Genomic DNA, 25,271 nt, shown 5'->3' with positions numbered 1-25,271 from the left:
CAATCAAAAACCTGGGCATTAACGCAGCTGCTGAGTGCGCCACAGCAGTCTGTCTGCTAGCTCTGCTCTGATCCTTTATTCAGGCTTAGAAACGAATAATTTCAGCCCAGAAGAACAAGAAAATCATTGTGTTGAACCCCCTGCAGACGAATCCAACTGACTCTTCTGTGGGGGATGATTGTGCCGGCGGTTGAAGCTGTTTTCCCCAAAATAAACCCCTATGCAAATTTTGTTTGCAGCTGCCTTCAGAGCGTAAAATCTCCTAACAGCCCGGCTAATGCCCGTGTTTAGGTCCTCGGTATATTACAGCAACACATAGTCAAAAATAAGACGGAGGGTTGCTTCCAGCGTGTCCAGACCTGATCCTGTAGCAGGTTTAGGACCCTACATCCCCTCTTCAGACGCCAAGCCTCAGGCAGCAGCGATAGGACAATAGGGGTTCTGTCCTCAGCGTGGTTCTTTAAGGGAAAACTGGTTCAAAAACAAAAATAGAAACAAAAAGAGTATCGTCCATTAGAAATGACAAAGCCTTCGTTATCTGCTGGCAAACAGCTCTCTGATGTTGAGCTAACAGGCGCATGTGCAGCCTGTTGTCGGCTCAGCCGGAGCTGCAGCCGGACGCACGTCTGTCCTCATTGTGCGTCTGCTGCAGCAGCTGTCAAACGGATCCTATTTCAGGCTGGAGACTCAGCGCTATGAATACTCACAGTCCTGTATGATGCTGGAGCAGATACACTCGAGAAAGACCAGCTGTCAGTGGTCAACATGCGTAATGTGGAGGATCCAGGGTGACAGACAGCTGCGTGTTTTCTCTTAGCTGGGGGGCAGAGGGAGCGCTGTGACGGTTTGTAGCGGCAGGGATGATGCCTGCAGGCAGGCAGGAGAAAGAGAAGCGAAGAGGAGTGTGTGCAAATCAGACTAATACCAGTTACCAGTTAAAATGCATTGGGTTGCTAATCTCTATAAAATTCCCATACTCCCTCTAATTTTTAAATAAAGGACTCTTTATTTGGTAATTTCAGCGATCGCTTTACTGTAGTATATGGTAACAAGCAAGACTATATGTAACTGTGCCTGATTCAGCTCTTTGTAAAAATACTTTCAATAAAAATTGAAAAAAAAAAAAAAATATTGTGTCTGTCTCTCATTCTACATTCTGTTTGCTTTGTAAAGACGCACAATTTTATTACTCCAGGGTCATTTATTTATATTTTGAAAGTGTTATTTATTTTTTGTTTATCCAAGGTCTCTTTTCTCAGTGGTGTCCTGCTGCAGGAGTAACAACAAAATACACGCACAAACACACACATTTGGGACAGATGAAGATATTTTATTTTTTAACATTTCCATGTTTTGAAAACATTTTTCTTGCTGATTAAAAAATGAATGCTCAATAAAAAAAATAATAAGAAGAATAAAAGTAAAACCTCTACCTTATATCATAAAAAAAAAAATACTACAGTTGCAAAAATAAATGATTCAACTGTTATTAACAGGTTTAATGAAATAAAACAAAAAAAAACTTTTAATAAAAAAATGTTAAAACTCTAAGGGTTAGTTTTTTTTTTCTAAAAAAGGGGATAAATCAGCTCTTATGTGACAGACAGACGCTTTGATTGTAGTTACATTTAACGGGCTATAGGGGCGCTAAAGCGTAACAACAATAGTATATAGCACCTCAGCATGTCTTCGATCAGTCTTCATTCACAGGGAGCGTGCTGTTTGAACATCGAAGGCAGTGTAACAGATAAACTACATGAAAAGAAGGAGGAAACACTGAGGAATACGAGCCACAGTGGATACACTGATGTTGTTTCCTGTGAGGTGAACGGACGGTTGGAGGAAACTATTTTGGCAACATCAAACAAGGCAAATGTCATAATCTTTGGACCACACAAGAAAAATGTATGCACTGTACACAGCATGTTACACAATAGAAAAACTCTTTGACTGTTTTCAGCATCACTGTGAGATCCTCCTCTGTCAGGGTCCAGTGTTTCTCCAGGTCCCTCCATGCTCTGCAGCAGGAACTGTGAGGGGTCAGGTTGGACAGGGGCTACATATAGCCCCGCTCAGAGTCCATGAGGTTTTTGATGAGAGAGGCCACAGGAGGACTCACAATCTCTGCCTTCTTCTGAACCAGCTTCCCCGTCCTCTTCGACAGCACCCTCTGGTGGTTGGCCTTTGACCCTTTCTCAGGATTTATACCAACGAAGCGTCTAAGATGGACATAACAAAGAAAACATATTTAAAGACAAGATCATTTTACACTTCCAGACCAGTGAGTTCCAGTAAGCCAGACCCAGGTCCAATTGTGGCTGAGGTCCATTTTCACAAGTCCTCCAACTTTCACCTTACGATGTATCAATTATGTCACTGAAATTTGCTCTTTAACACACACAGAAAAAAAGTATATCTAGTAAGGTCTCACTTCACTACATTTGGATGTACAAAGGCCACTTGTGTAAAGCCATAGCTCAGTACATTCTGCAGAAACTCAACAACTCTGAACTCTGATGTATCTGTCATGATGTGAAAATGTGCTTCATGAACATCCAGAGTACAAAAAAAACACATTAGAGGACACGTGACTAGGTGAAAGTAACAAAATGGAGCAGAAAATGAATAATACATGCACAATTATTGCTTGGAAAGCAGCAACAGAAGTATGTTTGGGGGAAAAAAAATGTTGTTTGCAGGTCAAGATCGTATGAATATGTAAAGCAATACTGATAAAATCCAGATATGGATTCTGCTAATTGAAAAAAAACTGACATATTTTCCCTTTATCACCTCCTAATGGGGAACATTTGAGAAGAAGCAGAGTTTGCTGATGTTTACACAGTTAATAACACTGACAAACTATCTTAATATTAAAAAAGCATTCATAGTTTCCCTAAATCAACTGGACACACCTATTATAAGTAGGGATGGGCGAGTACCAATACCAGGTATCGGTATTGGGCCGATACCAACCTTTTTTCAAGGTATCGGTACCATAGACTGTATAAAACATGGACGTAGTCTCGCCAACGTCACCCGTCTGTTTCTGAAATGGAAAATGAAGCACATTGGCTATAGCGGCCATATTGGTAGTGGCAAGGGCCTCGCCTACAGCCATAGGGAGCCGGCTGCCACGTGACCCTCAGCTGTGCCTCTGATTGGGGAGCTCGCGATCTTAATATCCTCTGAACGGCGGCGTTAGAAAAAAATTCACACCCCACACAGTGGGAGCCGGTAGTAGAATTAGCGACTCAGACAGGAGACGTTTTTTGAAAAAGGTTAATTAATTTGAAAATGGCTTTTTTTGGCTCAGTGTGTATGTGACTTCCACTACTCCTGGAGCCAGCCTCAAGCGAACACTCCAGAAACAGCAGATTTCAGCACTTCTGCATTGTCTCATATTCCCAGACCGGAGGTTGCCGCTTGATCGGTGCTCATGAAGGCTGCAGATACCAGCAGCAGATACTCTAGGCAAGAAAATCTTACGCCAAGCAAGTCCTCCTCGCCACTAGTTGCTGCTAATTGCTGCGGTTTAACACCACGGAAAATATGCATCAGGTCCTTTTTCAGACAACATGAATGAACCAGGGAGAGTTAACAGTTAAACAGTTTTATTTTGCACTTTAGTTCAGAAAATACTTTAACTCTGATGATTGCTAGTTTTACTGTGCACTTTTAATCTATTTTTTTGTAATATTTATTAAAAAAATTCTTAACTCAGAGAGAGCTGATTGTGTTTTTTTTTACTTAATGGAAGAGTGATTGTGCTGTCTTTGATCAAAATAATCTGTTACTGTTAATTGAAATTTTATGTATCGAAAGTACTAGTTGTATCGGTACTCAGTACTCGTACTGGTTCCAGTCTGCATAAAAAGTGAGAGTCCCTAGTTTTACGACAACATTTGAGTTGATGTGAGTGATTTTCAAGAAGTAAAGAAAGTTTAAAAAAAAAAAACAAGTGTTTACAGCTAATTAAAAATTAACTTGGCTTCTATTAGAATTATCTGAAATTACACAGTTTAGAGAGATATCAACTAACAGTGAACAGTAGTTACCTTTGAACAAACTCCAGTGTCTTTGAAGCTTCCTCTTGGTATTGCAAGTTGAACACATAGTAAGTGGCAAAAAGTGCAGCGAGCCCTGATGTGAAACTTGGCTGGCTGCTTTCAAGGATTACTTGGCCTTCAATGCTGATCATCCATCGTCCAACTGTGACTTCATCACGAGGCTCTGATGTAGACAGCAAAATTAGTCAGAACTCATCTATGACACAGTAAAACTATCATGCTTTATGATTCATGTGTGCTTATGTGGATCTTACTCAGCAGGATGAGTCGCGGGCTGGCTGGAAGGGTCAGGGTGTCTTCAACATCAGCTGCAGAAGCACACAGCTGCAAAACCAGACAAAGTTACTTAAATGAGGCTCACATACTGTGCAAAGCTTTTTATACAGAGTGGTGAAAAAACTCACATCAGTGGAGAGTATTAGATCCTCTGTATTCTCATCAAAGTAGGCCAGGAGAAGACGGGTGATGCGGAAAGTCAGCTCTCCATTCCTGGGGACTGCACCCTGAGCTCTGTGCTTAACTTTTGTCCTTAAATACTTCTCCATCACTTGTCCTGATTCTTCGATGGATTCCTCCAGGGCACGCAGCAGGTTAACATCAGTCAGGGACTCAAAGTGGCAGAAGATACCTTTCTCAGTGAACAGGAAAGGCCACTGGATCCTCAGATCCTCAAAGGAAGCCGTTGGACTCTTGTTAATATGATTTCGCTGGAGGCAGAATGTTATTTTCATGAGTTTTATCACCTCAGCCCTTTCACCACCTTGAACACCTTCCTGTTTGTAGATGTTTTGCAACTGTTGTCGCTTCTGCTCCACCGTCTTGTCAGTTTCTTCAGGGGGAAGACCAGGCTGAAAATGCTTGCACCCGTAAGAATCAGCAGACTTACGCTCCCGACCGGACTGTTTTTTTGTTTGTCTGTTGCGTTCCACAAATTTCCCTCGGTTTATGTTCTCGATTCTTCTTTTCACTTGAGTGAGTAATGAAGTGAAACCACAGCCAATAATGGTACCTGCTGGTGTCATATCAGCAAAACTACTGGGGTACTGCTTCACTAAATCTCGACAGATGACAAAGCATTCTTTGCGTTTTGGATTAGTGTCATATTTCCTCATTTCATCCACAAGGACTCTAACCATTATGCGCCGCATTTCAGGAGCAGGTCTCTTCCTGTTGGCAATGGCTGACGTCACCCCCTCTGGCATTTTGTGCCAAGGGACTTTAAAATGTTCTGGCCATGTAATGGGAATGATAACTGAAGGGGTTGCCACTTCAGAGGTCGAAGGTGTCGCTTCTTGTGAGAGGCTGCACACTGAAGATGGGGAGAAACAAGGCGATGGACTGGAGAGGGAAGACCGACTTGGCTCAACTGCCGGGGACTGGTGATGCAGTGTGACTGTTGCAGCTCCTGAAATATTTAGATACACACCAAACTGACAATCAGCTTCTTCGCCATACTCATCCTTCACAAATTCAAATATGTTCATTCAAAAATAACTAAATACTGTAGCTTTGGATAATAAATACCCTTCTTGAATGCTTTCAGGAGTTTCCTCTGCTGTGTGGCAGGTAAGAGGTTGTTGATGTCTTCTGGCTCCACATACATCAGATCCTCTTTTGATTTCACACCCACACTTTGAAGTGAAGAAATAATCTGACTCTGAGTGTCCTCGGACAGGTTGGGTAAGGCCCAGAAGATGATGGCTTTAATTTCATCACAGATGGACAAGACACTTCTGAAACACAGAAACACACACACATGGGGGAGAGTCAACAGACATACAGCACACAAATATACACATGGTTGCTTTGAAGCATTAACTCTGTTCTCTTCTGACTGTTACTGTATCTGATTTTATTTAACATGAAACGATTTTAAATAAAAATTAAAAAATAAGACATCTTGTCATTTGTCATCCTGCAATGTTTGTTTTGAAATAGTTATAATTTCAGCTCATTGTGACTTTTTTAAATCACTTTACATGTTCAGACTTTCAAAAATTTTTTTTTTTATATTTTTAATTTTGGAATCAAAACTTTTCCTGCTGACACAAGGAACTTTTCAACAGCAAAAACGGCCCCAGGAACTAGAAACCTCTAAGAGAACTTTGTGCATTTCAATAGCAGGAACCAGTTGTTTGAAAAGGTCTTTTGAAAAGTCCCTGTTAATCATTTACATAAAGAGTGGGTCTTAAATATACATATAAATATCAGTATCTGTGTGCACACATACAAGCAGGAAAGAGGTGGAGAGGTTATGGCATTATTTAAGCAGAAAACAGTGGGTTACAGGAACCATTCGGTTCCTTGGAGAGGTTTCTGGAACAGGAGTTCCTGGTACTTTTGATTCAATCACATCTTCGTCGAGAAATGAAAAACATTCCTTTTCTTTACAACAGAAAATAATACTACAGTTGTATGGTTTAAATAATCCAAACCTTTATTTATTTACATGTATCAAAGAAAAAGATACAAACAGGAGGATGAAGAGCTCTGAAAGGGACAATAATAAATGCCTCGGTTGTAGCTGCACACATTGGACTCAGGGGGGTGCTGATGAGTAACACATTTAGTATTTCCTGAAACATGACAGATTGTAGCAGAAAGGTTTCAAATAAAGAAGAGGAGGAAAAACGGAGAGAAATAAGACAGAGTTTAAACATGACAAAGAACAGTTTCAGCAAAGTATTCACACCATAGCACACAACATGACACAGACCTCATTGGTACAAACAGAAGAAATGTAGACATTCGTACAGCCCAGTGTTCAGCATCTCGTTACACAATGAAACAACTCTTTAAATGTGCAGTTTGAAGTGTTTCACAATCAAAGTCTATCACCTGCACATTATTCCTTCACTGTTGGTATGAGATCCTCCTCTGTCAGGGTCCAGTGTCTCATCAGGAGGCTCCATGCTCTGCAGCAGGAACTGTGAGGGGTCAGGTTGGAGGCGAGCCATTTTTCGAGCGTAGTACCTCCTGGATGCAGCCCTCCACGCCTCCCTCTGGTGTGTCTGAGACTCTGCAGGTAACTCTGCTATCAGCTTCTTCCTCCTCTTTTCAGTGTAAGAGATGGATGGTGCGTAATGGGAGTTGGGGATGTGGGGGAAAGGCAGCGAGCGTAAGGGATTTGCCTGCTGACGGGCTACTTTTCGGGCATAATAGCGCCTTGAAGCTGCTCTCCAGGCTGCCCGCTTCACTCTCTGGACCTCCTCCGGGAGCTCTGACATTGGAATGTTCTTTTTCTTGTTCCTGAGGGGTTGAAAGGTGAGAAACGGTCAAAATGTCAGGATTTTGATAGACCAAAAACTTAATTTTCTGATATTATAGGGCCTGTGTACAATGTTGTCTATTAAGTAACAAATAAATCTGTGTTTAACTCTGGGAGTTCTCCCCCAGAGAGACGATAGTGACATCTGAGGTATTTCTGCTTGAAGATATAAAAAAAGGTGACCCTGTTTGTGACCAGAGAGAGCAGGGACTGTGAAACAAGTATTTGTTTTTTCACAAATGCAGCCTCACATTAATAATATCACAGTCCAGAAATAATCTACCCTGAAATAAGTTTGGCCCTGCACTAAAAACTGTTGAAAACACAGCTCATAATACACTTTAAGCATAAAAAGAAAGTTACTATGAAGAATGGCTGCTGCATTAACATATCAACTGTGTTGTGTATCTTTTTTTGTTGCAACGGATAATTATACAATCTAAATTAATTGAGTCATAATCCTGGATGGCCTGTTAGTTCCCCTAGTGTACGACCATATAATAACATAATATCCCATTTTGTGCTATATTGCATAATTATCTTGATCTGGAAAGATACCTGTAGCTCAAATTAAGATGTTTGGTACTTTTTGACACGTGATACGTTTGATTCTTTGTTCTTTTAAGTCAGTATACAGTTTCAGCTTTTATATCTTCATTTTACACATACATCGACAATAGAGGGCATTATATTTTGATCTATCAGGTTTTATTCTACTGTATTCCACTGTATTCTTGTCCAAACCCAAGCAGGCTGTAGCCTTGTAGATACCTTTTGAACAGAGTCTGGAGTCACTGTGAATGGAGATTTTCAAAATGCCGTCCAAAGAAAATGTTTTTTATAACTCAGTTTCCTCTTTGTTGTATGGACAACAGGAACAAAAATTTAAGGAGACGCTGGTGATCCAGAGCAAAGTAACTGCTGTTTATGTGTAATACGCATGGGTCTACCAGTATGTTTACATCTGCTTGGTACTGTTAGGTTAATTTGTATGTTTAGAGGAAAACCCCTGTTTTTTTATCATTGTATCAAGAGCAAATATATATAACGTATCAGTAGCCACGTTTACATGGACCCAAATATTCTGCTTGCATTTGGTTTATTTGCTCAAATGGGAAGAATTTAACCTTTGTATACATCTCATTCTGAAAGAAAAGTGCCAATCCGAATGGACATTTCATTGGTTTCACAGGGGTGGAATACTCCTTTCCCCAAACTGATTGAGGTATCATGTATCCACTCAAACGGAAAGCTGTCAGGGTGCGTTCTTTCAGCGCATGCTCAGATATGACGTAGGATGCAACTAGAGACATTCCTCAACTTTAAAAATGGCGGCGAGCTGTCAGCACTGGACTGCTGCGGAAAGTTTGTTTTTGATCCAATCTTTGAAAGAAATGAACATAATTTCAAGATTGGACGGACGACAAACTCCCAATACGGAGTATTGCAACACCGTGATAAACAAACTGTCGTCCTCCAGCTTTGATAAATCTCGTGATGTTTAAGTTTTTCTGCGCATGCCCCATTGACTACTCTGTTTAATTAAAGCGGCGCGTGTAGACCAGAGATTGGAATATTCCTTTCCATGTATACTATTGTTTTTGGAAAAGTCATTCAGAAAAATTCCATTCAGAAAGACGAAAAACTCCTTATGTAAACGTGGCTATTGTTTAACAGCTTATAAAATGCAGATGTGAATTTCCGCTCACCCAACATGCATGCGCACCATGTAGCTCTATGCTTGCTGACACATCTGACATGACGAACTAAAAATATGTTCTTACCCACTTACTCGCTGGGCATGCGTATACAGCGTAGACTGTAATGGGAAAAGCAGCTCTTTTCAGTGAACTGATTCATAGGAATCAGTTCAATACAGTGATTCATTCAAGAGATTCGTTCACTCTCCACAGCTCTGCCTGCCGATCAGAATTTCAAGTTCTGCTCACAAACACACTGAGAGCAGCTGGTGGTGAATAATAAGCCAATGAGCTGAGAATTTAGGATAAAGCTACATTTTGCTTACTGAAAGCTTCTGAAACGATAATTTCCCTGACTGTTCTGTTTATTGCCCTCAGTTCACAAATCACTTACTGACTGTGTGACTGAGAGGAGGGGAGAGATTTGGATGCAGAACTGCCATTCAGTATGTTCAGTTACTGTAAAACCGTCAATAAGTGATTCTGTTGGAGCTGCAGTTCTTTCACTCAACGACAGTCAGTGAGTGATTTGAGTCGGAGTTCAGTACACTCACTGAACGACTGACTGAGTTTGGAAATGCAAGACTCAGTCACTCACAATCACAGTGGAATGTTAAAACAGTCAGCTGAGTAAAATTAAGTTTTATATAAGCTGGAGATATTTAAATGTTCAATTTAATATTTACTACTTCCTTTAGACATGAGAGGAAATGGTAGGGGTAGGCTTGAGCGGCACAGACTGACTTAATCCTTTGGGTTTAGTCATCACGGATAACTGACATAAAAGGGGGACGGAGGGCGGGCTTGGGTGAGAAATAAATCTTTTCAGTAAGTGATTCAGTTCAGTTCATTCACCTAGATGATTTGTTTGTTTTGAATGAATCGTAATGAACGTCACATCGCTAGTTTACTGTACAGTAAAGGCATACAGGTGTATTTAAGCATTTTGAGTCACCGTAGGGCCAAAAAATGTATTTTACCCAAAAGATACAAGCAGCTGCTTCGCTGAAAATAAAGCATGCTCTATACGATGGTGGAGAGTTCTTTTGCAGTTACAATCAGTTTTTATCTGACACATTCATACCCATCCACACACCTCTGACCAACAGTGAGAGCCATTTGCAGGGTATACGCTAAAATCCTGAGGTTAATTTCAACACCTTTTTAAGACTTTTTAAACAACCTTTCAAAAAGTTAAAAGACTTCATCGCAACTTTGAGTTATTGTTGGCAACCCAATTTTAACAGTTGTAGTTTGCATTTTTCTAGAAATTATGTAAGCTGGGAAGGAATAAGGCTTGAAAGAATAAATGAAACTAAAGGCAGGTTTATCGGCACTCCCACAAAAAGTAACAAGACTTATTCAAGGCCAACTCCCCCCAAAAGAACAAGAAATTATCTTATTATTATCAAAATTTAGGACATGGGCCTGAGATTATGTAATTTGCTTTATTGTTGTATTTAATTTCTCTTTTTAAAACTAGTCGTGATGTTGATTTATATATGGTGTATATACCTCTCACAATCTTTTTTGTTGTATCTCATTGTAACTGAAATTTTTTATGTATTTAATTTATTTTATTCTTTTAAACTTTTGTATTTTTCTACTGACTCTGAGTAAAGTAATTCTATTCTATTCTATTTTATAATTCTATTGACCGAATGTTTGATGTCCCAATCAGGGGACAGTGGCAAGGAGGAAATAATATTCATGGATATTTCTGGAGTCAAAGCTTGAATACCTATAAAATTTAATACCGCATAAAACCACAATTAAGACTTTTTAATACTTTTTAAGGGCCTTAATTTTCCCAAAATTGATTTATCAACTTTTAATACTTTTTAAGACCCCGTGGACACCCTGCATTTGGGATCCAGTGTCTTGTTCAAGAACACTTCAGCAGAAGCTGGGATTGAACCAGTGAGAGATGACGACTAAACCTCTCAGCCAAGGTAGATAAGCATTTCAGTGTCATATTGTTTTTTGTTTTGTTTTTCAATACTCATTTTAGTGTTCCTACTATTTCTTCATCTAAAAACATTTAAAGGAGTGTTAAAAATAAAAAAGTGCATTATCTTCAACGGGAATTTCAAAACAAAATTCCTTGGAAATACTGGCATAAAAAATGTTAGGAAAAAAAAGAGCCTTACAATGTGAACCATTTATTAAATACAATTCAAACCAATACAAACCATTGAAACAATAAGCCTTAACCAAAACAAGCTCTGCTTTAAAATCTGTCCTCATTTATCCTGAATAATTTCTCCTTGAACTATGAGGAGACAGTAACATGTGATATTCATCTGCTTTCAACTTAGAAGGAAATTCAAGTTAAATACAATAAACAAAAATAAATAAAATCGACTAAAAAGATTTGTAGAATCAATGAACTGTACAATAAGACTTGCAATAGGAACTGGGTGACAGAACAAACTCTTAACTGTAGCATCAACACAAACAGCTGACTGTAAGGTTGGTGCCTCTTGCTGGGGTACAGATTTGATGTGACTACTCAGAGCCCAACTCCAAGTCTAGGAGATTTTCTATATGAGAGGCCAAATGGGGATTCTTGGTTTCTGACTTCTTCTGAACCGGCTTCTTAGACAGCGCCTTGATGTGGTCCGCCTTTGATCCAGTCTCAGAAGTGATTCCAACGAGGTGTCTAGGAAAAACAAAGAAAAAAAAAATTTCAAAGTTGGCTGTTGTAAGGAAAGATTTTAAACACTTAATACTCTTGTGTTACATATGTAGCTCAAGGTCGAATCTAAAGCCGCGTTTCCACCAAGCAGTCCAGTTGGATTCAGTACGGTTTGGCACGGTTTGGTACAGTTAAGCCTGATCCTGTTTGCGTTTCCACAGCAAACTGTGCCCTCTCATGGTGGGCGGCGTGTAAGCCGGATGCCGAAAGACACAGCTGCTAAACAATAGCGTGACGCTGTAGCAGCGCAACACAGTTTACCTCGCTAATAAATCCAACGAAAAAGAAAAACCCAACACTGTAAACAAAGAGCAACAATGGAAGACATGCAGCATTTCGTCCTCTCTGTGATTGACATGTAGCTCTTTGATACAAAGTGCAATCAAGCTTTGTTTCAGAGAAGACTGTGCGCCGCCAGGAGAAATGCAGCAGATGTCACACGGTAAGGGGCAATTCTTTTGACCTATCAACAGTCTGCAGTGTTGTTGCTCCACCTTCCAAGAGCGGATTGGTTCAGTCTGGCAGCCATACGAAAGGGTCCCAAAAAGTGGGACGGCTCGTCTAGGTTATTTGGGGATCTGTCCCGGGATAAGTCAGTGGAAACGCCACAAAAGGAACGCCGTACCAAGACGAACCGAACCGGTCTGCTTGGTGGAAACGCAGCTTAATTGTGTCTGGTATTTACAGATGGTTTACCTTTGAACAAACTCCAATGTCTTTGCAGCTTCCTCTTCATATTGCAGGTCGAACACGTAGTAAGTGGCAAAAAGTGCAGCTAGCCCTGATGTGAAACTTGGCTGGCTGCCTTCAAGGATTACTTGGCCTTCAATGCTGATCATCCATCGTCCAACTGTGACTTCATCCCGACGCTCTGATGTGGACATCAAAATTAGGATTTAACAAAGTCATGACAGAGTAAAATCATCATGAGAACAGATTATGAAAAAGATGAGTAAGAAAGAAACAAACAACATTCTGCGTTGTGACGCATGTGTGTTAATGTGGTTCTTACTCAGCAGGATGAGTCTCGGGCTGGCTGGAAGGGTCAGGGTGTCTTCAACATCAGCTGCAGTGGCACACAGCTGCAAAACCAGACAAAGTTACTTAAAAGAGGCTCACATTCTGTTCACAATTGTGCATGTTATGTGAATAGAAGACCTCAAACAATGGTGAAAAAACTCACATCAGCAAAGAGTATCAGTCCCTCTGTTTTCTCTTCATAGTAAGCCAACAGAAGACGGGTGATGCGGAAAGTCAGCTCTCCATTCCTGGGGACTGCACCCTGAGCTCTGTGCTTAACTTTTGTCCTTAAATACTTCTCCATCACTTGTCCTGATTCTTCGATGGATTCCTCCAAGGCACGCAGCACATTTATGCCAGTCAGTTGCACAAAGTGGCAGAAGATACCTCTCTCAGTGAACAGGAAAGGCCACTGGATCCTCAGATCCTCAAAGGAAGCCGTTGGACTCTTGTTGATATGGTTTCGCTGGAGGCAGAATGTTGTTTTCATGAGGTTTATCACCTCAGCTCTTTCGCCACCGTGAACACCTTCGTGTTTGTAGATGCTCTGCAACTGTTGTCGCTTCTGCTCCAGCGTCTCGTCAGTTTCTTCAGGGGGAAGACCCGGCTGAAAGCGTGCGCAGTTGTAGGAATCATCAGACCTATGAAACTGACCAAACTGTTTTGATGATCTGTGGTGTTTCAGTGATCTCTCGTTGAAATACTTTATTCTTCTTTTCACTTGAGTGAATAATGAAGTGAAACCACAGCCAATAATGGTACCTTTTGATGTCATATCGGCAAAACTACTGGGATACTGCTTCACTAAGTCTCTACAGATGTTGTAGTAATCTTTGCTTCTGGGATTAGCGTCATATTTCCTAATTTCATCCACAAGGATTCTTATCATCATGCGCCGCATATCAGGAGCAGGTCTCTTCTCGTTGGCAATGGCTGACATCACCCCGTGTGGCATTTTGTGCCAAGGGACTTTAAAACGTTGTGGCCATGAAACGGGAATGATGTTTGAAGGGGTTGCCACTTCAGAAGTAGAAGGTGTCACTTCTTGTAAGAAGCTGGGCACTGAGGGTGGGGAGAAACAAGGCGACGGACTTGAGAGCGAAGACAGACTTGGCTCAACTGCCGGGGACTGGCGATGCAGTGTGACTGTTGCAGCTTCTGAAATATTTAAAAAACAAACTCAAAATCAGCTTCTTCACCATACTCATCCTTCACAAATTCAAAATGTGTTTATTCACACATGAGATTAAAGGTTAGTTTGGTGATTTGTTTACCCAGATTGACTGTGGTTACATTTCTAAAATGAGCTGAGAGTTAAAAGAGAAGCTGACCAAATTTTCTAGCTTTGATGAAAATTAGAAATAGCAGTGAGCTAAAAAATACCTTTCTTGAAAGCTTCCAGAAGCTTCCTCTGCTGTGTAGTGGGTAAGACGTTTCTGATGTCTTCTGGCTCCACATACTTCAGATCCTCTTTTGATTCCACACCCAAGGCCTGAAGCGTAGAAATAATCCGTCTCTGAGTTTCCTCGGACAGGCTGGGTAGCACCTGGAGGATGATGGCTTTGATTTCATCGCCAATCGATGGTTCGAATCTGAAACACAGGAACACACATTGGGGAGAGTTATCAGAGACTTAGTAAATAATCATCCAACAGATGACATATACAGAATTGTATGGCTAAAAAGCTTGATATAGTTCAGGGATTCGGCATTAGTAGAGAACATTTGGCAACCCATATACTCAGCTCTGCTGCTCATCCCTGAAATGCATGTTTCTTACAAATGTAGCTCCATTTAAAAGAGAAACAAACAGGCTTTCCAACAGTTTAAGATTTATTTCCAAGATGGGTTTTTACAACAAATATAGAATCTACCAAATACAAACTGCCTTTCTTTTTGTACTAAGTTCAGTTGATCAGAGTTTAACTGCTCATCTGATTGCTGTTGTAGTATTTAGTCTCCCTCAACAATTTCAGTTCCTGTTTCTACAGGCAGTGGTAACAGGAACCAAACACTTAAGACTTTCCGATACCACTTTATATTAAGATCCTGTAATAAGCATTAATAAGACCTTTGTAAGTACTAATAAAATGCTTATTAACATTATTATTTGTTTATAAGACTATATAACGGCTTAGTAAGTGTTTAATAAGGTCATTGTAATAGTTAATACATTACAACTTAACCTAGAAGGTGTATGGAACCTAACCCTCTTTGTTTTTTGTCTTCTGCTTTTGTCTCTCATGAGCCCTTCCCCAGCCCTTCCCCTAAACCTAACCATTCAGGTCCCCATGCCTAAACCTAACCTGTGGGGCCTCACGCCTAACCCTAACAATGACTTTATTAAACACTTATTTAGCAGTTATATAGTCTTATAAACAAATAATAATGTGAATAAGCATCTTATAAGTACTTACAAAGGTTTTTTAATGCTTATTACAGGACCGTAACATAAAGCGATACCGACTTTTCTAAAGCAGATGTCTTTCAGCTGGACTAAAAAGGCATTTAAAGTTATTTGAAGTTTTTTTGAGCAGTACTCAATAGAAGCATGCCAACCTTCAAATGTTTAAGAAGACAAATATGTGGGTTGTTTAAACTGAATAATGAGATAATGGATAATGAATGAAGTAGTGATGCCTTGTGTCAGCGAATGATCATAGTTTTTTGTGTATCTTCTTCCCACAGATCTTTAATAAAATGTTACAGAAGTAGATGCCCTGTCCTTTTGACTTGGTGCGGGTGAAAGCAGAAATCATCAAACTTGACAAAATAAATGTGGGAATTCATCACACAAGTTGTCCATGATTTCAATAAGCAAAATACACTGTTTGGGTTAAATAAAGACTAAATTCAAGAGGTTGTTCTTTCCTCAAGGGACTGAAAAGATGATGAAATTAAATAATTTATAACAATTTATATTAATTCAATACACTTTAAGAAACCAACGAGCAACTAATCTTACCATAGACAATTACAGAGTGCACATAAAACGATAAAGTAACATAAGAATTAGCAAGCAAGCTAGCTTCTTGTGCTTAGTTTGTACATGCTTAAGCAGGGAATTCACAAACATTACTATGAAAATATGAAAATATGAAAAATAAACTAACATGACAAATGATGTAGTGTAACAGAAATCTAAAATAAATCCCCTTAGGAGATAAAGAGAAGCAAGCTAGCTAATGTAGCGTAAAAACATCTCTATGCTGGCTAACTGCAACATGGTGTTTACAATGTGAAAACTATGAATATGACCCTAACAGTCCTGAAACACTGATGGGAAAAAGTCATAACAGTAAACAACAAATTTAACAAAGGACATAACAGTAGAGTGGTTACCTTATAGAGAGTGTGTGGTGTGTGGAGACAGCAGCAGGCGGTAAAGTCACGAAGCTGTTCGCTTGCTGGCGGTTCAATGTGGATTAAAATCCACGTTACTCAAAGCATCCTTTATAACCATGAATAAAACCAGGCGCTGATATTTTCATCTATCTTGCTTAGTGAATGAAGTGTCAGACTTGATACAACCTTAAATTGCAGTTTAATTGAAGGACTCATATCTATATTGTATAGTGTAATACATTGCAATGGTTCACAAGCATAAACTTTGACAGTATTTAACTGTACTGACAGAGAAAAGTAAAATACTGTGAAAAATTGACCATATTTTCAGCGTTTTTTCACCTAGAATATGATTATGCATGTAACCAAAATAGTGGTAGCACGTAGTGAGATAAATGTTGTGGAGTGCTGATTGAGCCCCTCAAAAACAAAAAGTGCTTTCTCTTCTCACTCTTCTGCCTGTTCAAGACAGAAAATATCCACCTGTAGGTTGTATAATCAGCCAAAGCAGGGCTGAATTTCTGTTGATTTTAAGATGAGTTTTGAGTTTCTTTTACTTCACTTTGCCGTCGGAGCCCTGAGACTGTGGAACACACGATCAGGGGAAATAAGACCAACAGAGTCAGTCCCTTTTTATTACTCTTCATAAAATAAGGCGTTATTATTATTATGGTTATAATTATTGTTTATAATAATAATAACAATAATAATAATAATAATAATAATAATAATAATAATAAACACATCAACATCCTTATTATGAAAAAAAAATGAGTCAAATGAAGGTTTGGCAACAATTTGTTCAAAGTGCAAAATGCAAAAAAGTTATAGTTTTTCATGTTTTTTTTAATAATTTGTTTTGACTTTTTTAGTTTTTATTCATTTGGTATGAGTTTTAGTCTTTTTAAAAATTTGGAATAGTTGTCAAGGGTGAGATACAATAATGTCAGAAAAGCATATCATTTCCAAAAATGTATTCTGTCATTAACAGAAACACACACACACAAAAAACCCTGATCACAACAATGCTAAATAAAATGTAGATATAGACATAATCATGGGAACAGTCTACACAAAATGCAGCCTGTAAACTTCCTTATTTCAGATTCTGATCATTAATAGAACCAATTACTATATCCTATACTAAGATATAGTGTAGTAATTACACCCTGAGCAGGGTATGATGTCTCACTCTGCCACACATTGATTAGGGATCTGGTCTGCTGTCTCCACCTTAAGGCCATTACATACACAACGTGCAGTCAGAATAAAGCTCTTTACTTTTCAATTATGCTTTATATTTTGAAAATAGTTCAAGATTCTGAATCTGAAAAGCATTTTTTTAACCTGAAGTGCATGCAGACCAACTTAAAAACTAAAATAGCCGACACAGGAAAGGTACAAATTAACAGCGTGCAATGACCTCTTTCATTAGCTACATGTAACCTTGTAGGAACCAGGGGTCTCAGGTAGCTCAACCTGATTTAACAATCAAACCCAGTTTACTCTAGAATAAGCCTTTTTAAATTCAAATTATCGAAGCTGTACGTGTCCTGTGTGTGTTAATGAGTAATAGTAAGTGAGAAATAGAGGAATGGATGTCCTCAGTCAAGCAACAATTTCTTGTTGATCTTGAGGAACACATGCCGCTCCAGAGATATGGTTTCTCTGTTCCTCTGGCCAGACGACAGCAGTCCACTCACAGAGAAGATTCGCTCCACAAAAGCTAGAGAGGCAGGAGCACTAATGAGATCCAAAGCCACAGGAGCAAGTTTTGGATAGACGGACTCTCTTGATTTCCAGAACTGCAAAGGTGTCTCATTACAACCCCCCTGTTTGACATCCTTAACATACTTGTCCAGTTCAGTGGAGAGACTGTCGGTTGCATTAGGCTGATTCGTGGATGACACATTAGCCTCCATATGGGATGCAAGGTAGCTGTATTTCTTACGGACAGTAAGAGAGGCTCCAGCTGGACTCTGACTTGCTTTTTCATCATCCTGAGAAGCAATAGCTGGGTCATACTGAGCAGCCAGATTCAGCACAAAGGACTGTGCTGCCCTCCTCAGTGGTACGGTGTCTGGTGACTGAAGGACCAGTGAAACACTTGGATCCATGAGACAGGCTCCTGCTGGTGTAGCATCAAATTGTAGTGAATCAGGGTTAAGAACGCCAGAGAAACGTTCTCGTAAGGAATTCAGCAGCACTTGAGCTAACTGCTCCTCGACATTGGTCGTCAGCAGGTGTGCCTCAAGGTTGAGCAGGCACGGCACTACATGTGAGAGGGGCTGGCTGTCACTCTCAAGTTGTTCTGTGTTAATGGCAAATGGTTCAAGCAGCTTGACGAGATCCTCCAACTTCCTCCAGTCACTAGTGAGAAGTGTGTCCATGCCCAAATCCTCAAGTAGTTGGTTTAGTTCAGCTCTGGTCTCCAACAGTCTTTTCAGCATATCAAAAGTACTGATCCAGCATGTGCTACAATCCCGGGTCAGAGTTTTGCCACACCTTTTGATCATGTCTTCATTTGCCACTGCCGATTTCCTGACACTGTGAACCAGCTTTCTTGCTTTTGTTATGACTGACTGAGCACTTGGGTGTTTCATGGTGTCTTTGAGCATGAGCTGAAGGGTTTGGGTGAGGCTTGGCATTGTCTGGAACTTGCTGTGTCGCCCCTCTTCTGGCTGGTCAAGGTCTTAGCAAAGCAAAAAGAGAAAACAGCTAATTATATTAAATCAGCATCAAATGGAAAACTCATAAAAACTTTTTTTTACTTTAATCACTCTAGGTTCTAAAGCAGGGATCATATCTATGCATGCTCACTTGTTTATTACATTTAATTTCTTAATTTTTGAGCTGTAATTACCTTTATCCAAAGTATGACATTTGTTAAAATCTGTGTCTGGGTTTTCATATTTATACTGGATATATAACTGAGTGGAATTAAATTAACTTTAAACCTCTAATGTTAATTTCAAACTTTGGCTAAAATAGGATTTACACTTGAACAGGTGTATCTAGGCCTGTCACGATAATCAATAAATCAGTTAACCAAACGATAAATAAAAACGTCCTTGGTAAGTTTGCCAGCCTCAATAAACTGACACGTGGATGCATGTTTGTTTTCCTCCTCTCTTTCGACCAAAGAGGCTGAATAAGAAGATGGCTCACTACGTCTATCTTTCCTAACATCGATAGGTTCTATAGCCGATTTAGCGGATTTATAGCGGAGTGAGCATCTGTCAAAAATGCAATCTTTGGGGTGAAGATGGGGCTGCTCACGCGTACACACGGAGAGAGCTGAAGCGAGTGTCCTGAGGGGTAAGGAGGAAACACACGCTAATATGAGTGATGACACGAAAAATACAGTTCTTAAGCCGCCTGCCACAGTCCCAGTGTGGAAATATTTTGTTTTTTATCAGAATGAACAAAGGTTGAGCTCATGAACACCAACGAGCTGATATGTCACATTTGTTTGAAAATAGTGGTGACGAAGAAGAAGAAGGGGAGGTGCAGCGGAGCCTTGTTCTTTGACAATCCGCTCTTACTGAGGCTTTTGGTCTGCAAAGTAAATAGAAATAAAAGCACCAAATGGTGGGTGCTCAAAGACAGCTACATTGCCAAAGAAATGCAGCCCTTCAATACGGTTGAAAGCCAGAAATGTTAAAAATGTTTGTCAGACAGTACGGATTGACTGGGAAAAAGTACATGCTACAACTCCCTTTTATTTAAGCTATAGTTTTTATTGTTGTTTTTTGGGGGTTTTGTTTTTTCTTTAGAGACAGGGTCTATGTTTTATTTTTTTTTATTAGTATAAATTATTTTCATTGACATGTATTTTTTTCTAAAACAGAGTCCATTTCATTCTAATTGTATTTTTTTTTCTCTTTCTTGTTTGTTAAATTTATTATATTTTTAGTTTAATTTATTTTATTTAAAAGATCCTGACCTTTTAATTACAGTTAAATACTCTTAAGAAATTAAAGTTTCTTGCTTTTGATATGGTGTACTGACTTTATTATCCCATTTATCATAATTACATTAATGAAAAAATGGAAAGTGGAACGGGAAAAAAAACGGAATAAATCAAAATAATATTGTCAATAATACTGTTTATCGGCAATATTTTGGAAAATTATCGTCTAGCAAAATTTGTTATCGTGACAGGCCTAGGTGTATCCTACTTGAGTTAGAATATTGTCACTTAAACCAGTCATGAACATTTAAGACCGATTTTATACAGGTAACTACTTATATTATGATATTATGGGCTTATTGGGTATGAAAGTATCGTATGTAGGGAAGTTACACTGATAGCATGGGGACATTGAGCAAATCACAGTTTTTTCCATGTCAATAATGATTAAATCATAAGATTATCATCAAATATCCTCGGTCATTTCATTTAGAGAAGAAAAATAAAGAGGCCACTTTTCATTACAGGTGAATCCATGGTTAAGGAAGTTTTCTGAATAAACATGATCATACCGTAATACCTACGACAGGTTATATTTGCAGTAAATGTGTCACAGTCCCTCTTCAATGTGGCTGTAAGTGTGGGAGTGTTTTTTTTTTTAACTTTTAGATATTAAGTGTGACTGAGAAGCACCTGGCGTGTTTTTGTTTCCCCTGCTTTCCCTTTCACTCTCTGCACAACTTGGCTTACTGTCCATCTGTGATTCTCTCACACACGGACTGACTCTAAGTAATTGTGATATTCTTTATCCAAAATACAAAAAACAAATCATTAAGACAAACAAAATCAGATGTACTCACCAAGGCCTCCGATTTCTTCATCCCCTGAGTCCTCCGATCCAGACCCCATCCACAGTTCATCCATCCCATCTCCAGCATGTCTTCCATCACTGTCTTCTGACTGCTGCTCTCGCCTTCTATCACTAAGCAGCCGGACAGCCTTGACAATACCGGAGCCGTTGTCTGTCACAATGATCAACACCTTGTCCTCTTCTATACCCCATGCATTTAATGTCTGATCAATGCAGCGGGCAATGGACTCCTGGGTGTGTGGGTGCTCCATTCGGTGCAGGTTGAGCAGAGCATGGTGTACCTGGCCACTGGTGGGATGGTAGAAACAGGCCGACACACCCATGAAAGCTGCTGTTAATCCTCTCTTGCTCCAGCCATCTACACACAGAGTCAGCTTCCTCGCCTCACGCAGGCTCTCTTTCAGTTTCTGCTTCGCTGTATCCATCTTAGCCTCAATAAGGCAATTGATTCTTGCAGCTCCAGGTGTTTTGAAGGCAATGGACTCACTTAGGTATGTTGACATCCCTGTTTCAATGAACATATTTACCATCGCTTCCTCCCACTTGTCGTGTTCCTGGAGGCTCTGCATTAGTGTTGTCTGCCCTGTGGTTGTCTCCATCATGCTGCCTGGCCAGGAACTGGCTTCTTGTTCAGAGGGAACGGGCTGACCACTCTCCCTTACCTTGGCAAGGTAAGCACGATTAACCTCCTTATGTGAACTTCTCAAATGCACCTTGAGATTGGTGGGATTTTTACCCTTGAGAAGTGCTCCACACACTTTACTACCCTTCACAGCAAGGCACTTGCTCCTATTACAGACACTATCATACTCAAAGTAATCCCAAATTGGGCTGTTCCGCTTCCTCCCAGCTTTCACTGCCATAGACGTTCTTCTTGCAGACAGTGTAGACGCGCGTTTACATTTGCGCATGCGCCAACTGGTGTGAAACGGGGCAGAAAATACATTCAATATCTAACCAAAATACTGAGTTTATGTATGAGATCGATTGACAAAGATGACAATTAAACACACGTATTCTATAATTTTGTTTTATTTCAGTTAGTTTTTTGAACATCACACAGTTTAGGGTTTTTTTGTTGTAAAGCCTCATTTTTATTTTTAATTTAAGTTAACGAAAATCTTTTTTCACCTCTTGTTTTTGGTTTTTTGTAAGTTTTCTTTAACTATAATAACCTTGACGTACATCTCATCATTTTGTCTCAGAAAATTTAACCACAGGTGTTTTCTTTTCATTTTTTTTCTGTATGAAATGTAAACTGATACTGGGATTTGAAGCCTGAAGTATTTATCTGTCTTGTGTGTATGATACGACTCACCTCAGGTTTTCTCCCTCAGTGATACTGTGTCCACTGGAGTCTGCGTGAGGTTTCTCCAGGAAACTTCTTCTGTCTCTGTTCTCCAGTTTTTCTGAGAAATCAGGAGAGGCACGTTATTTTATACAATCAACTGACATGCTAAAACATGTAGATTGGGATCGCTTTTTACTTTTAGATGATGATACAGTGAAACAAAAAAAAATCTTCTCTTTAATTTGATAAATATTTATGAATATGCTTAGTACAAGTAGGCCTGTCACAATAACAAATTTTGCAAGACGATAATTTTCCAAAATATTATTGCAGATAAACGATATTATTGTCAATATTATTTTGATTTTTTTCCCCATTTTTTCATTGATGTAATTATGATAAATGGGATAATAAAGTGAGTACACCATATCAAAAGCAAGACACTTTAATTTCTTAAAAGTATTTAACTGTAATTAAAAGGTCAGGATCTTTTAAATAAAATAAATTAAACAAAAAATATGATAAATTTAACAAACAAGAAAGAGAAAAAAATACAGTGAAAATGAAATGGACTCTCTTTTAGAAAAAAATACATGTCAATGTAAATTATTAATACTAATCAAAAACAATAAAACATAGACCCTGTCTCTAAAGAAAAAACGAAACTCAAAAAAAAAACAATAAAAACTATAGCCTAAATAAAAGGGAGTTTATACATTTCCTGAATTGTTTGTAACATGTTATTTTTCCCAGTCAATCCGTACTGTCTGTCATTTTTAACATTTCTGGCTTTCAACCGTATTGAAGGGCTGCATTTCTTTGACGATGTACCTTTCTTTGAGCGCCCACCATTTGGTGCTTTTATTTCTATTTACTTTGCAGACCAAAAGCCTCAGTAAGAGCGGACTGTCAAAGAACAAGGCTCCGCTGCACCTCCCCTTCTTCTTCTTCGTCGCCACTATTTTCAAACAAATGCGACATATCAGCTCGTTGGTGTTCATGTTCTTTGTTCATTCTGATAAAAAGCAAAATATTTCCACACTGGGACTGTGGCAGGCGGCTCAAGAACCGTATCTTTCGTGCCATCACTCATATTAGCGTGTGTTTCCTCCTTACCCCTCAGGACGCTCGCTTCAGCTCTCTCCGTGTGTACGCGCGAGCAGCCCCGTCGCAAAAGATGCCAAAGATTGTATATTTGACAGATGCTCACGCCGCTATAAATCTGCTAAATCCGCTATAGAATCTATGCACCCTGATGTTAGGAAAGATAGACGTAGTGAGCCATCTTCTCATTCAACCTCTTTGGTCGAAAGAGAGGAGGAAAACAAACATGCATGCATGTGTCAGTTTATCGAGGCTGGCAAACCGAGGACGTTTTTATTTATCTTTCGGTTAATTGATTTATTGATTATCGTGACAGGCCTAAGTAAAAGTATTATATGTAAGACTTTACTTGTTCCATCGGGACTCTCTTTGTCCTGGTTCAGACTGCTTGTGCTCTCCAGAGCCCCCATAATTCTCTCCTCACTCATTTCCCACTTGATCAAGACAGTGTCGTCGATGTCACACGGCTCCTCCTTGACCATGATGCTGCTGCTGGGAGACGTAGTCTGATTCCTAGCTGCATCCGATATACCCGAGGACTCTGAGTAGTGGGAAGTGCAGGCCTGGTCCAGACCCAGTCTGCTGGGGGAGGATTGAAGAACTGACTCGTGGCTTTGAGAGGACACGTGTGAGAGGGGACGAGTAAGAAGGTCCACTGCACGGAAGATAACAAAACAGGGTGTTATCAGAGAGGGGTTACTTATATGACTGCAATCAAAAGGTTATAACTAAATGCCCAAAAATGTTTTTATAAACAACCTTTGTGTAAAAATAATGGGGCTTTTAAAAGTAGGTTTAGTTTTAGTGCACTGAAAAGTTTTATACAAGTGACTTTAATTTTTTAAAACATATTTTTTCTTCTACAGCCCTAATGATCGTCTTCAAACAGACTCTACATTGCTTCATCACATTGATGCCTGGAAAGTTGATATGTTTTTACAAGAAGTGCCATCGCTGGCAGTCATGAATTATCTGTGACATATGTTACAAGATCAATACTTTTATACATCATTACTTTTTCAAATAATAATACTCTGGGGAAAATAAATGGAAATCCACAAGGACTTGATCATGTATGATAAATAGCACATACTTGTAATCTAAAACTATAACAATAACAAAGTAAGACATATGCATTGAACCAGGTTTTTTGCATGTATAGGAAACAGAATACATGCCATGACTTTTTCAAAGCTTCATATTTATGGAAAGGTGTGTTGTTATTGCCAGTATGTTTATTTCACATGTTTACTTACAAGAGAAGCTCAGTTCACACTCCTGCTGCTCTGCTGTCTCCTCAGTGTCCATAGAGCTCGGCTCAAGCCCGCTCTCATTTACCACTTGTGGGTCATCGGAAGTCTGCAGTCCTGTGACCTGGCTCTGCTCCTTTTTAACCTGCCGGCTCGCGCATCCCTGTCGGCGAAACACCTGCAGCTCGTGCTCCGTCTCCCCTAACCTGCGCTCCAGCCGTTGGATCTCTTTGTCCCTGTCGGCCACCATCCGCTGGTACTCACGAGTCCTGGCACTGTTGACACCGTACAGCACGTTTATTATCGAGTCTATCGCCAGCCTGATGGCGTTTTCCACCACGAGAGCTTCGTCCTCGCGCAGTTGTGGGTGCAAAGTGCTGTTTCTCGCACAATTCATCGCGAAAGTCGGTCTATCTTGCGGGTGTTTACAGGCTATGATGAAAACGTTAGCTTAGCAACGAGGTTGATAGCTTAGCAACGAGGTGGCTAAGCTATCAGAAGCTGCTGCTCAACGCACACCGCGGACAGAAAGTCGTCAAAAAGCAATGCAGTCACATTCCCCACCGATAAAATTAATGTTCTTGGTGGAATTACTCAACCAAAAATCGAAAAAAAAGTGACGATAACTTGTGTAAAACCTAATGTTTGGTATGTAAACGTGACGATAACTGGGCGCTGATCTTTTCTTCTTCGTCTTCTTCTTCCACTTCTTCTGGAAAGGCAGATGCTTGTGGATGTTTA

General features: G+C 39.7%; 1 protein-coding gene across 4 annotated transcripts; it reads right to left on the bottom strand.

Moving 5' to 3' along the window:
- Positions 1-1,579: 1,579 nt before the first annotated feature.
- Positions 1,580-25,271, bottom strand: LOC141800652 (uncharacterized). Of its 4 annotated transcripts, none has more exons than XM_074683326.1 (8): positions 24,537-25,268; positions 23,630-23,935; positions 22,204-22,294; positions 5,595-5,803; positions 4,475-5,475; positions 4,325-4,394; positions 4,059-4,233; positions 1,580-2,219 (listed from the first exon to the last, which is right to left on the bottom strand). In XM_074683326.1, the coding sequence occupies exons 1-8, from the start codon at positions 24,925-24,927 to the stop codon at positions 2,057-2,059; spliced, it is 2,406 nt and encodes an 801-aa protein (XP_074539427.1). In that variant the 5' UTR covers positions 24,928-25,268; the 3' UTR covers positions 1,580-2,056. The 4 variants fall into 4 exon arrangements, with proteins under 4 accessions (XP_074539427.1, XP_074539428.1, XP_074539429.1 ...); XM_074683327.1 differs by having other exon boundaries at positions 4,475-5,463; XM_074683328.1 differs by lacking the exons at positions 1,580-2,219; positions 4,059-4,233; positions 4,325-4,394; positions 4,475-5,475; positions 5,595-5,803 and adding exons at positions 11,268-11,700; positions 12,433-12,607; positions 12,749-12,818; positions 12,920-13,914; positions 14,140-14,348 and having other exon boundaries at positions 24,537-25,266.

The sequence above is a fragment of the Halichoeres trimaculatus genome, unplaced genomic scaffold (genome assembly GCF_033239565.1).
Source record: "Halichoeres trimaculatus isolate MK-OKI-2021-1 unplaced genomic scaffold, fHalTri1.1 fHalTri1_scaffold_12, whole genome shotgun sequence".
NCBI lineage: Eukaryota > Metazoa > Chordata > Actinopteri > Labriformes > Labridae > Halichoeres > Halichoeres trimaculatus.
The sequence above is the reverse complement of the archived record's forward strand: the minus strand, read 5'-3'. Positions and strand labels throughout refer to the sequence as shown.

Excerpts from the sequence above, each read along its gene's own strand:
- LOC141800652 (XM_074683325.1), bottom strand. The coding sequence starts at position 24,927 with ATGAATTGTGCGAGAAACAGCACTTTGCACCCACAACTGCGCGAGGAC. Across the intron at positions 22,295-23,629 it reads AGAGAGTCCCGATGGAACAA|AAAAACTGGAGAACAGAGAC; the intron begins GTAAAGTCTTAC and ends CTGATTTCTCAG. Across the intron at positions 21,804-22,203 it reads ACTGAGGGAGAAAACCTGAG|TTGGCGCATGCGCAAATGTA; the intron begins GTGAGTCGTATC and ends GTTTCACACCAG.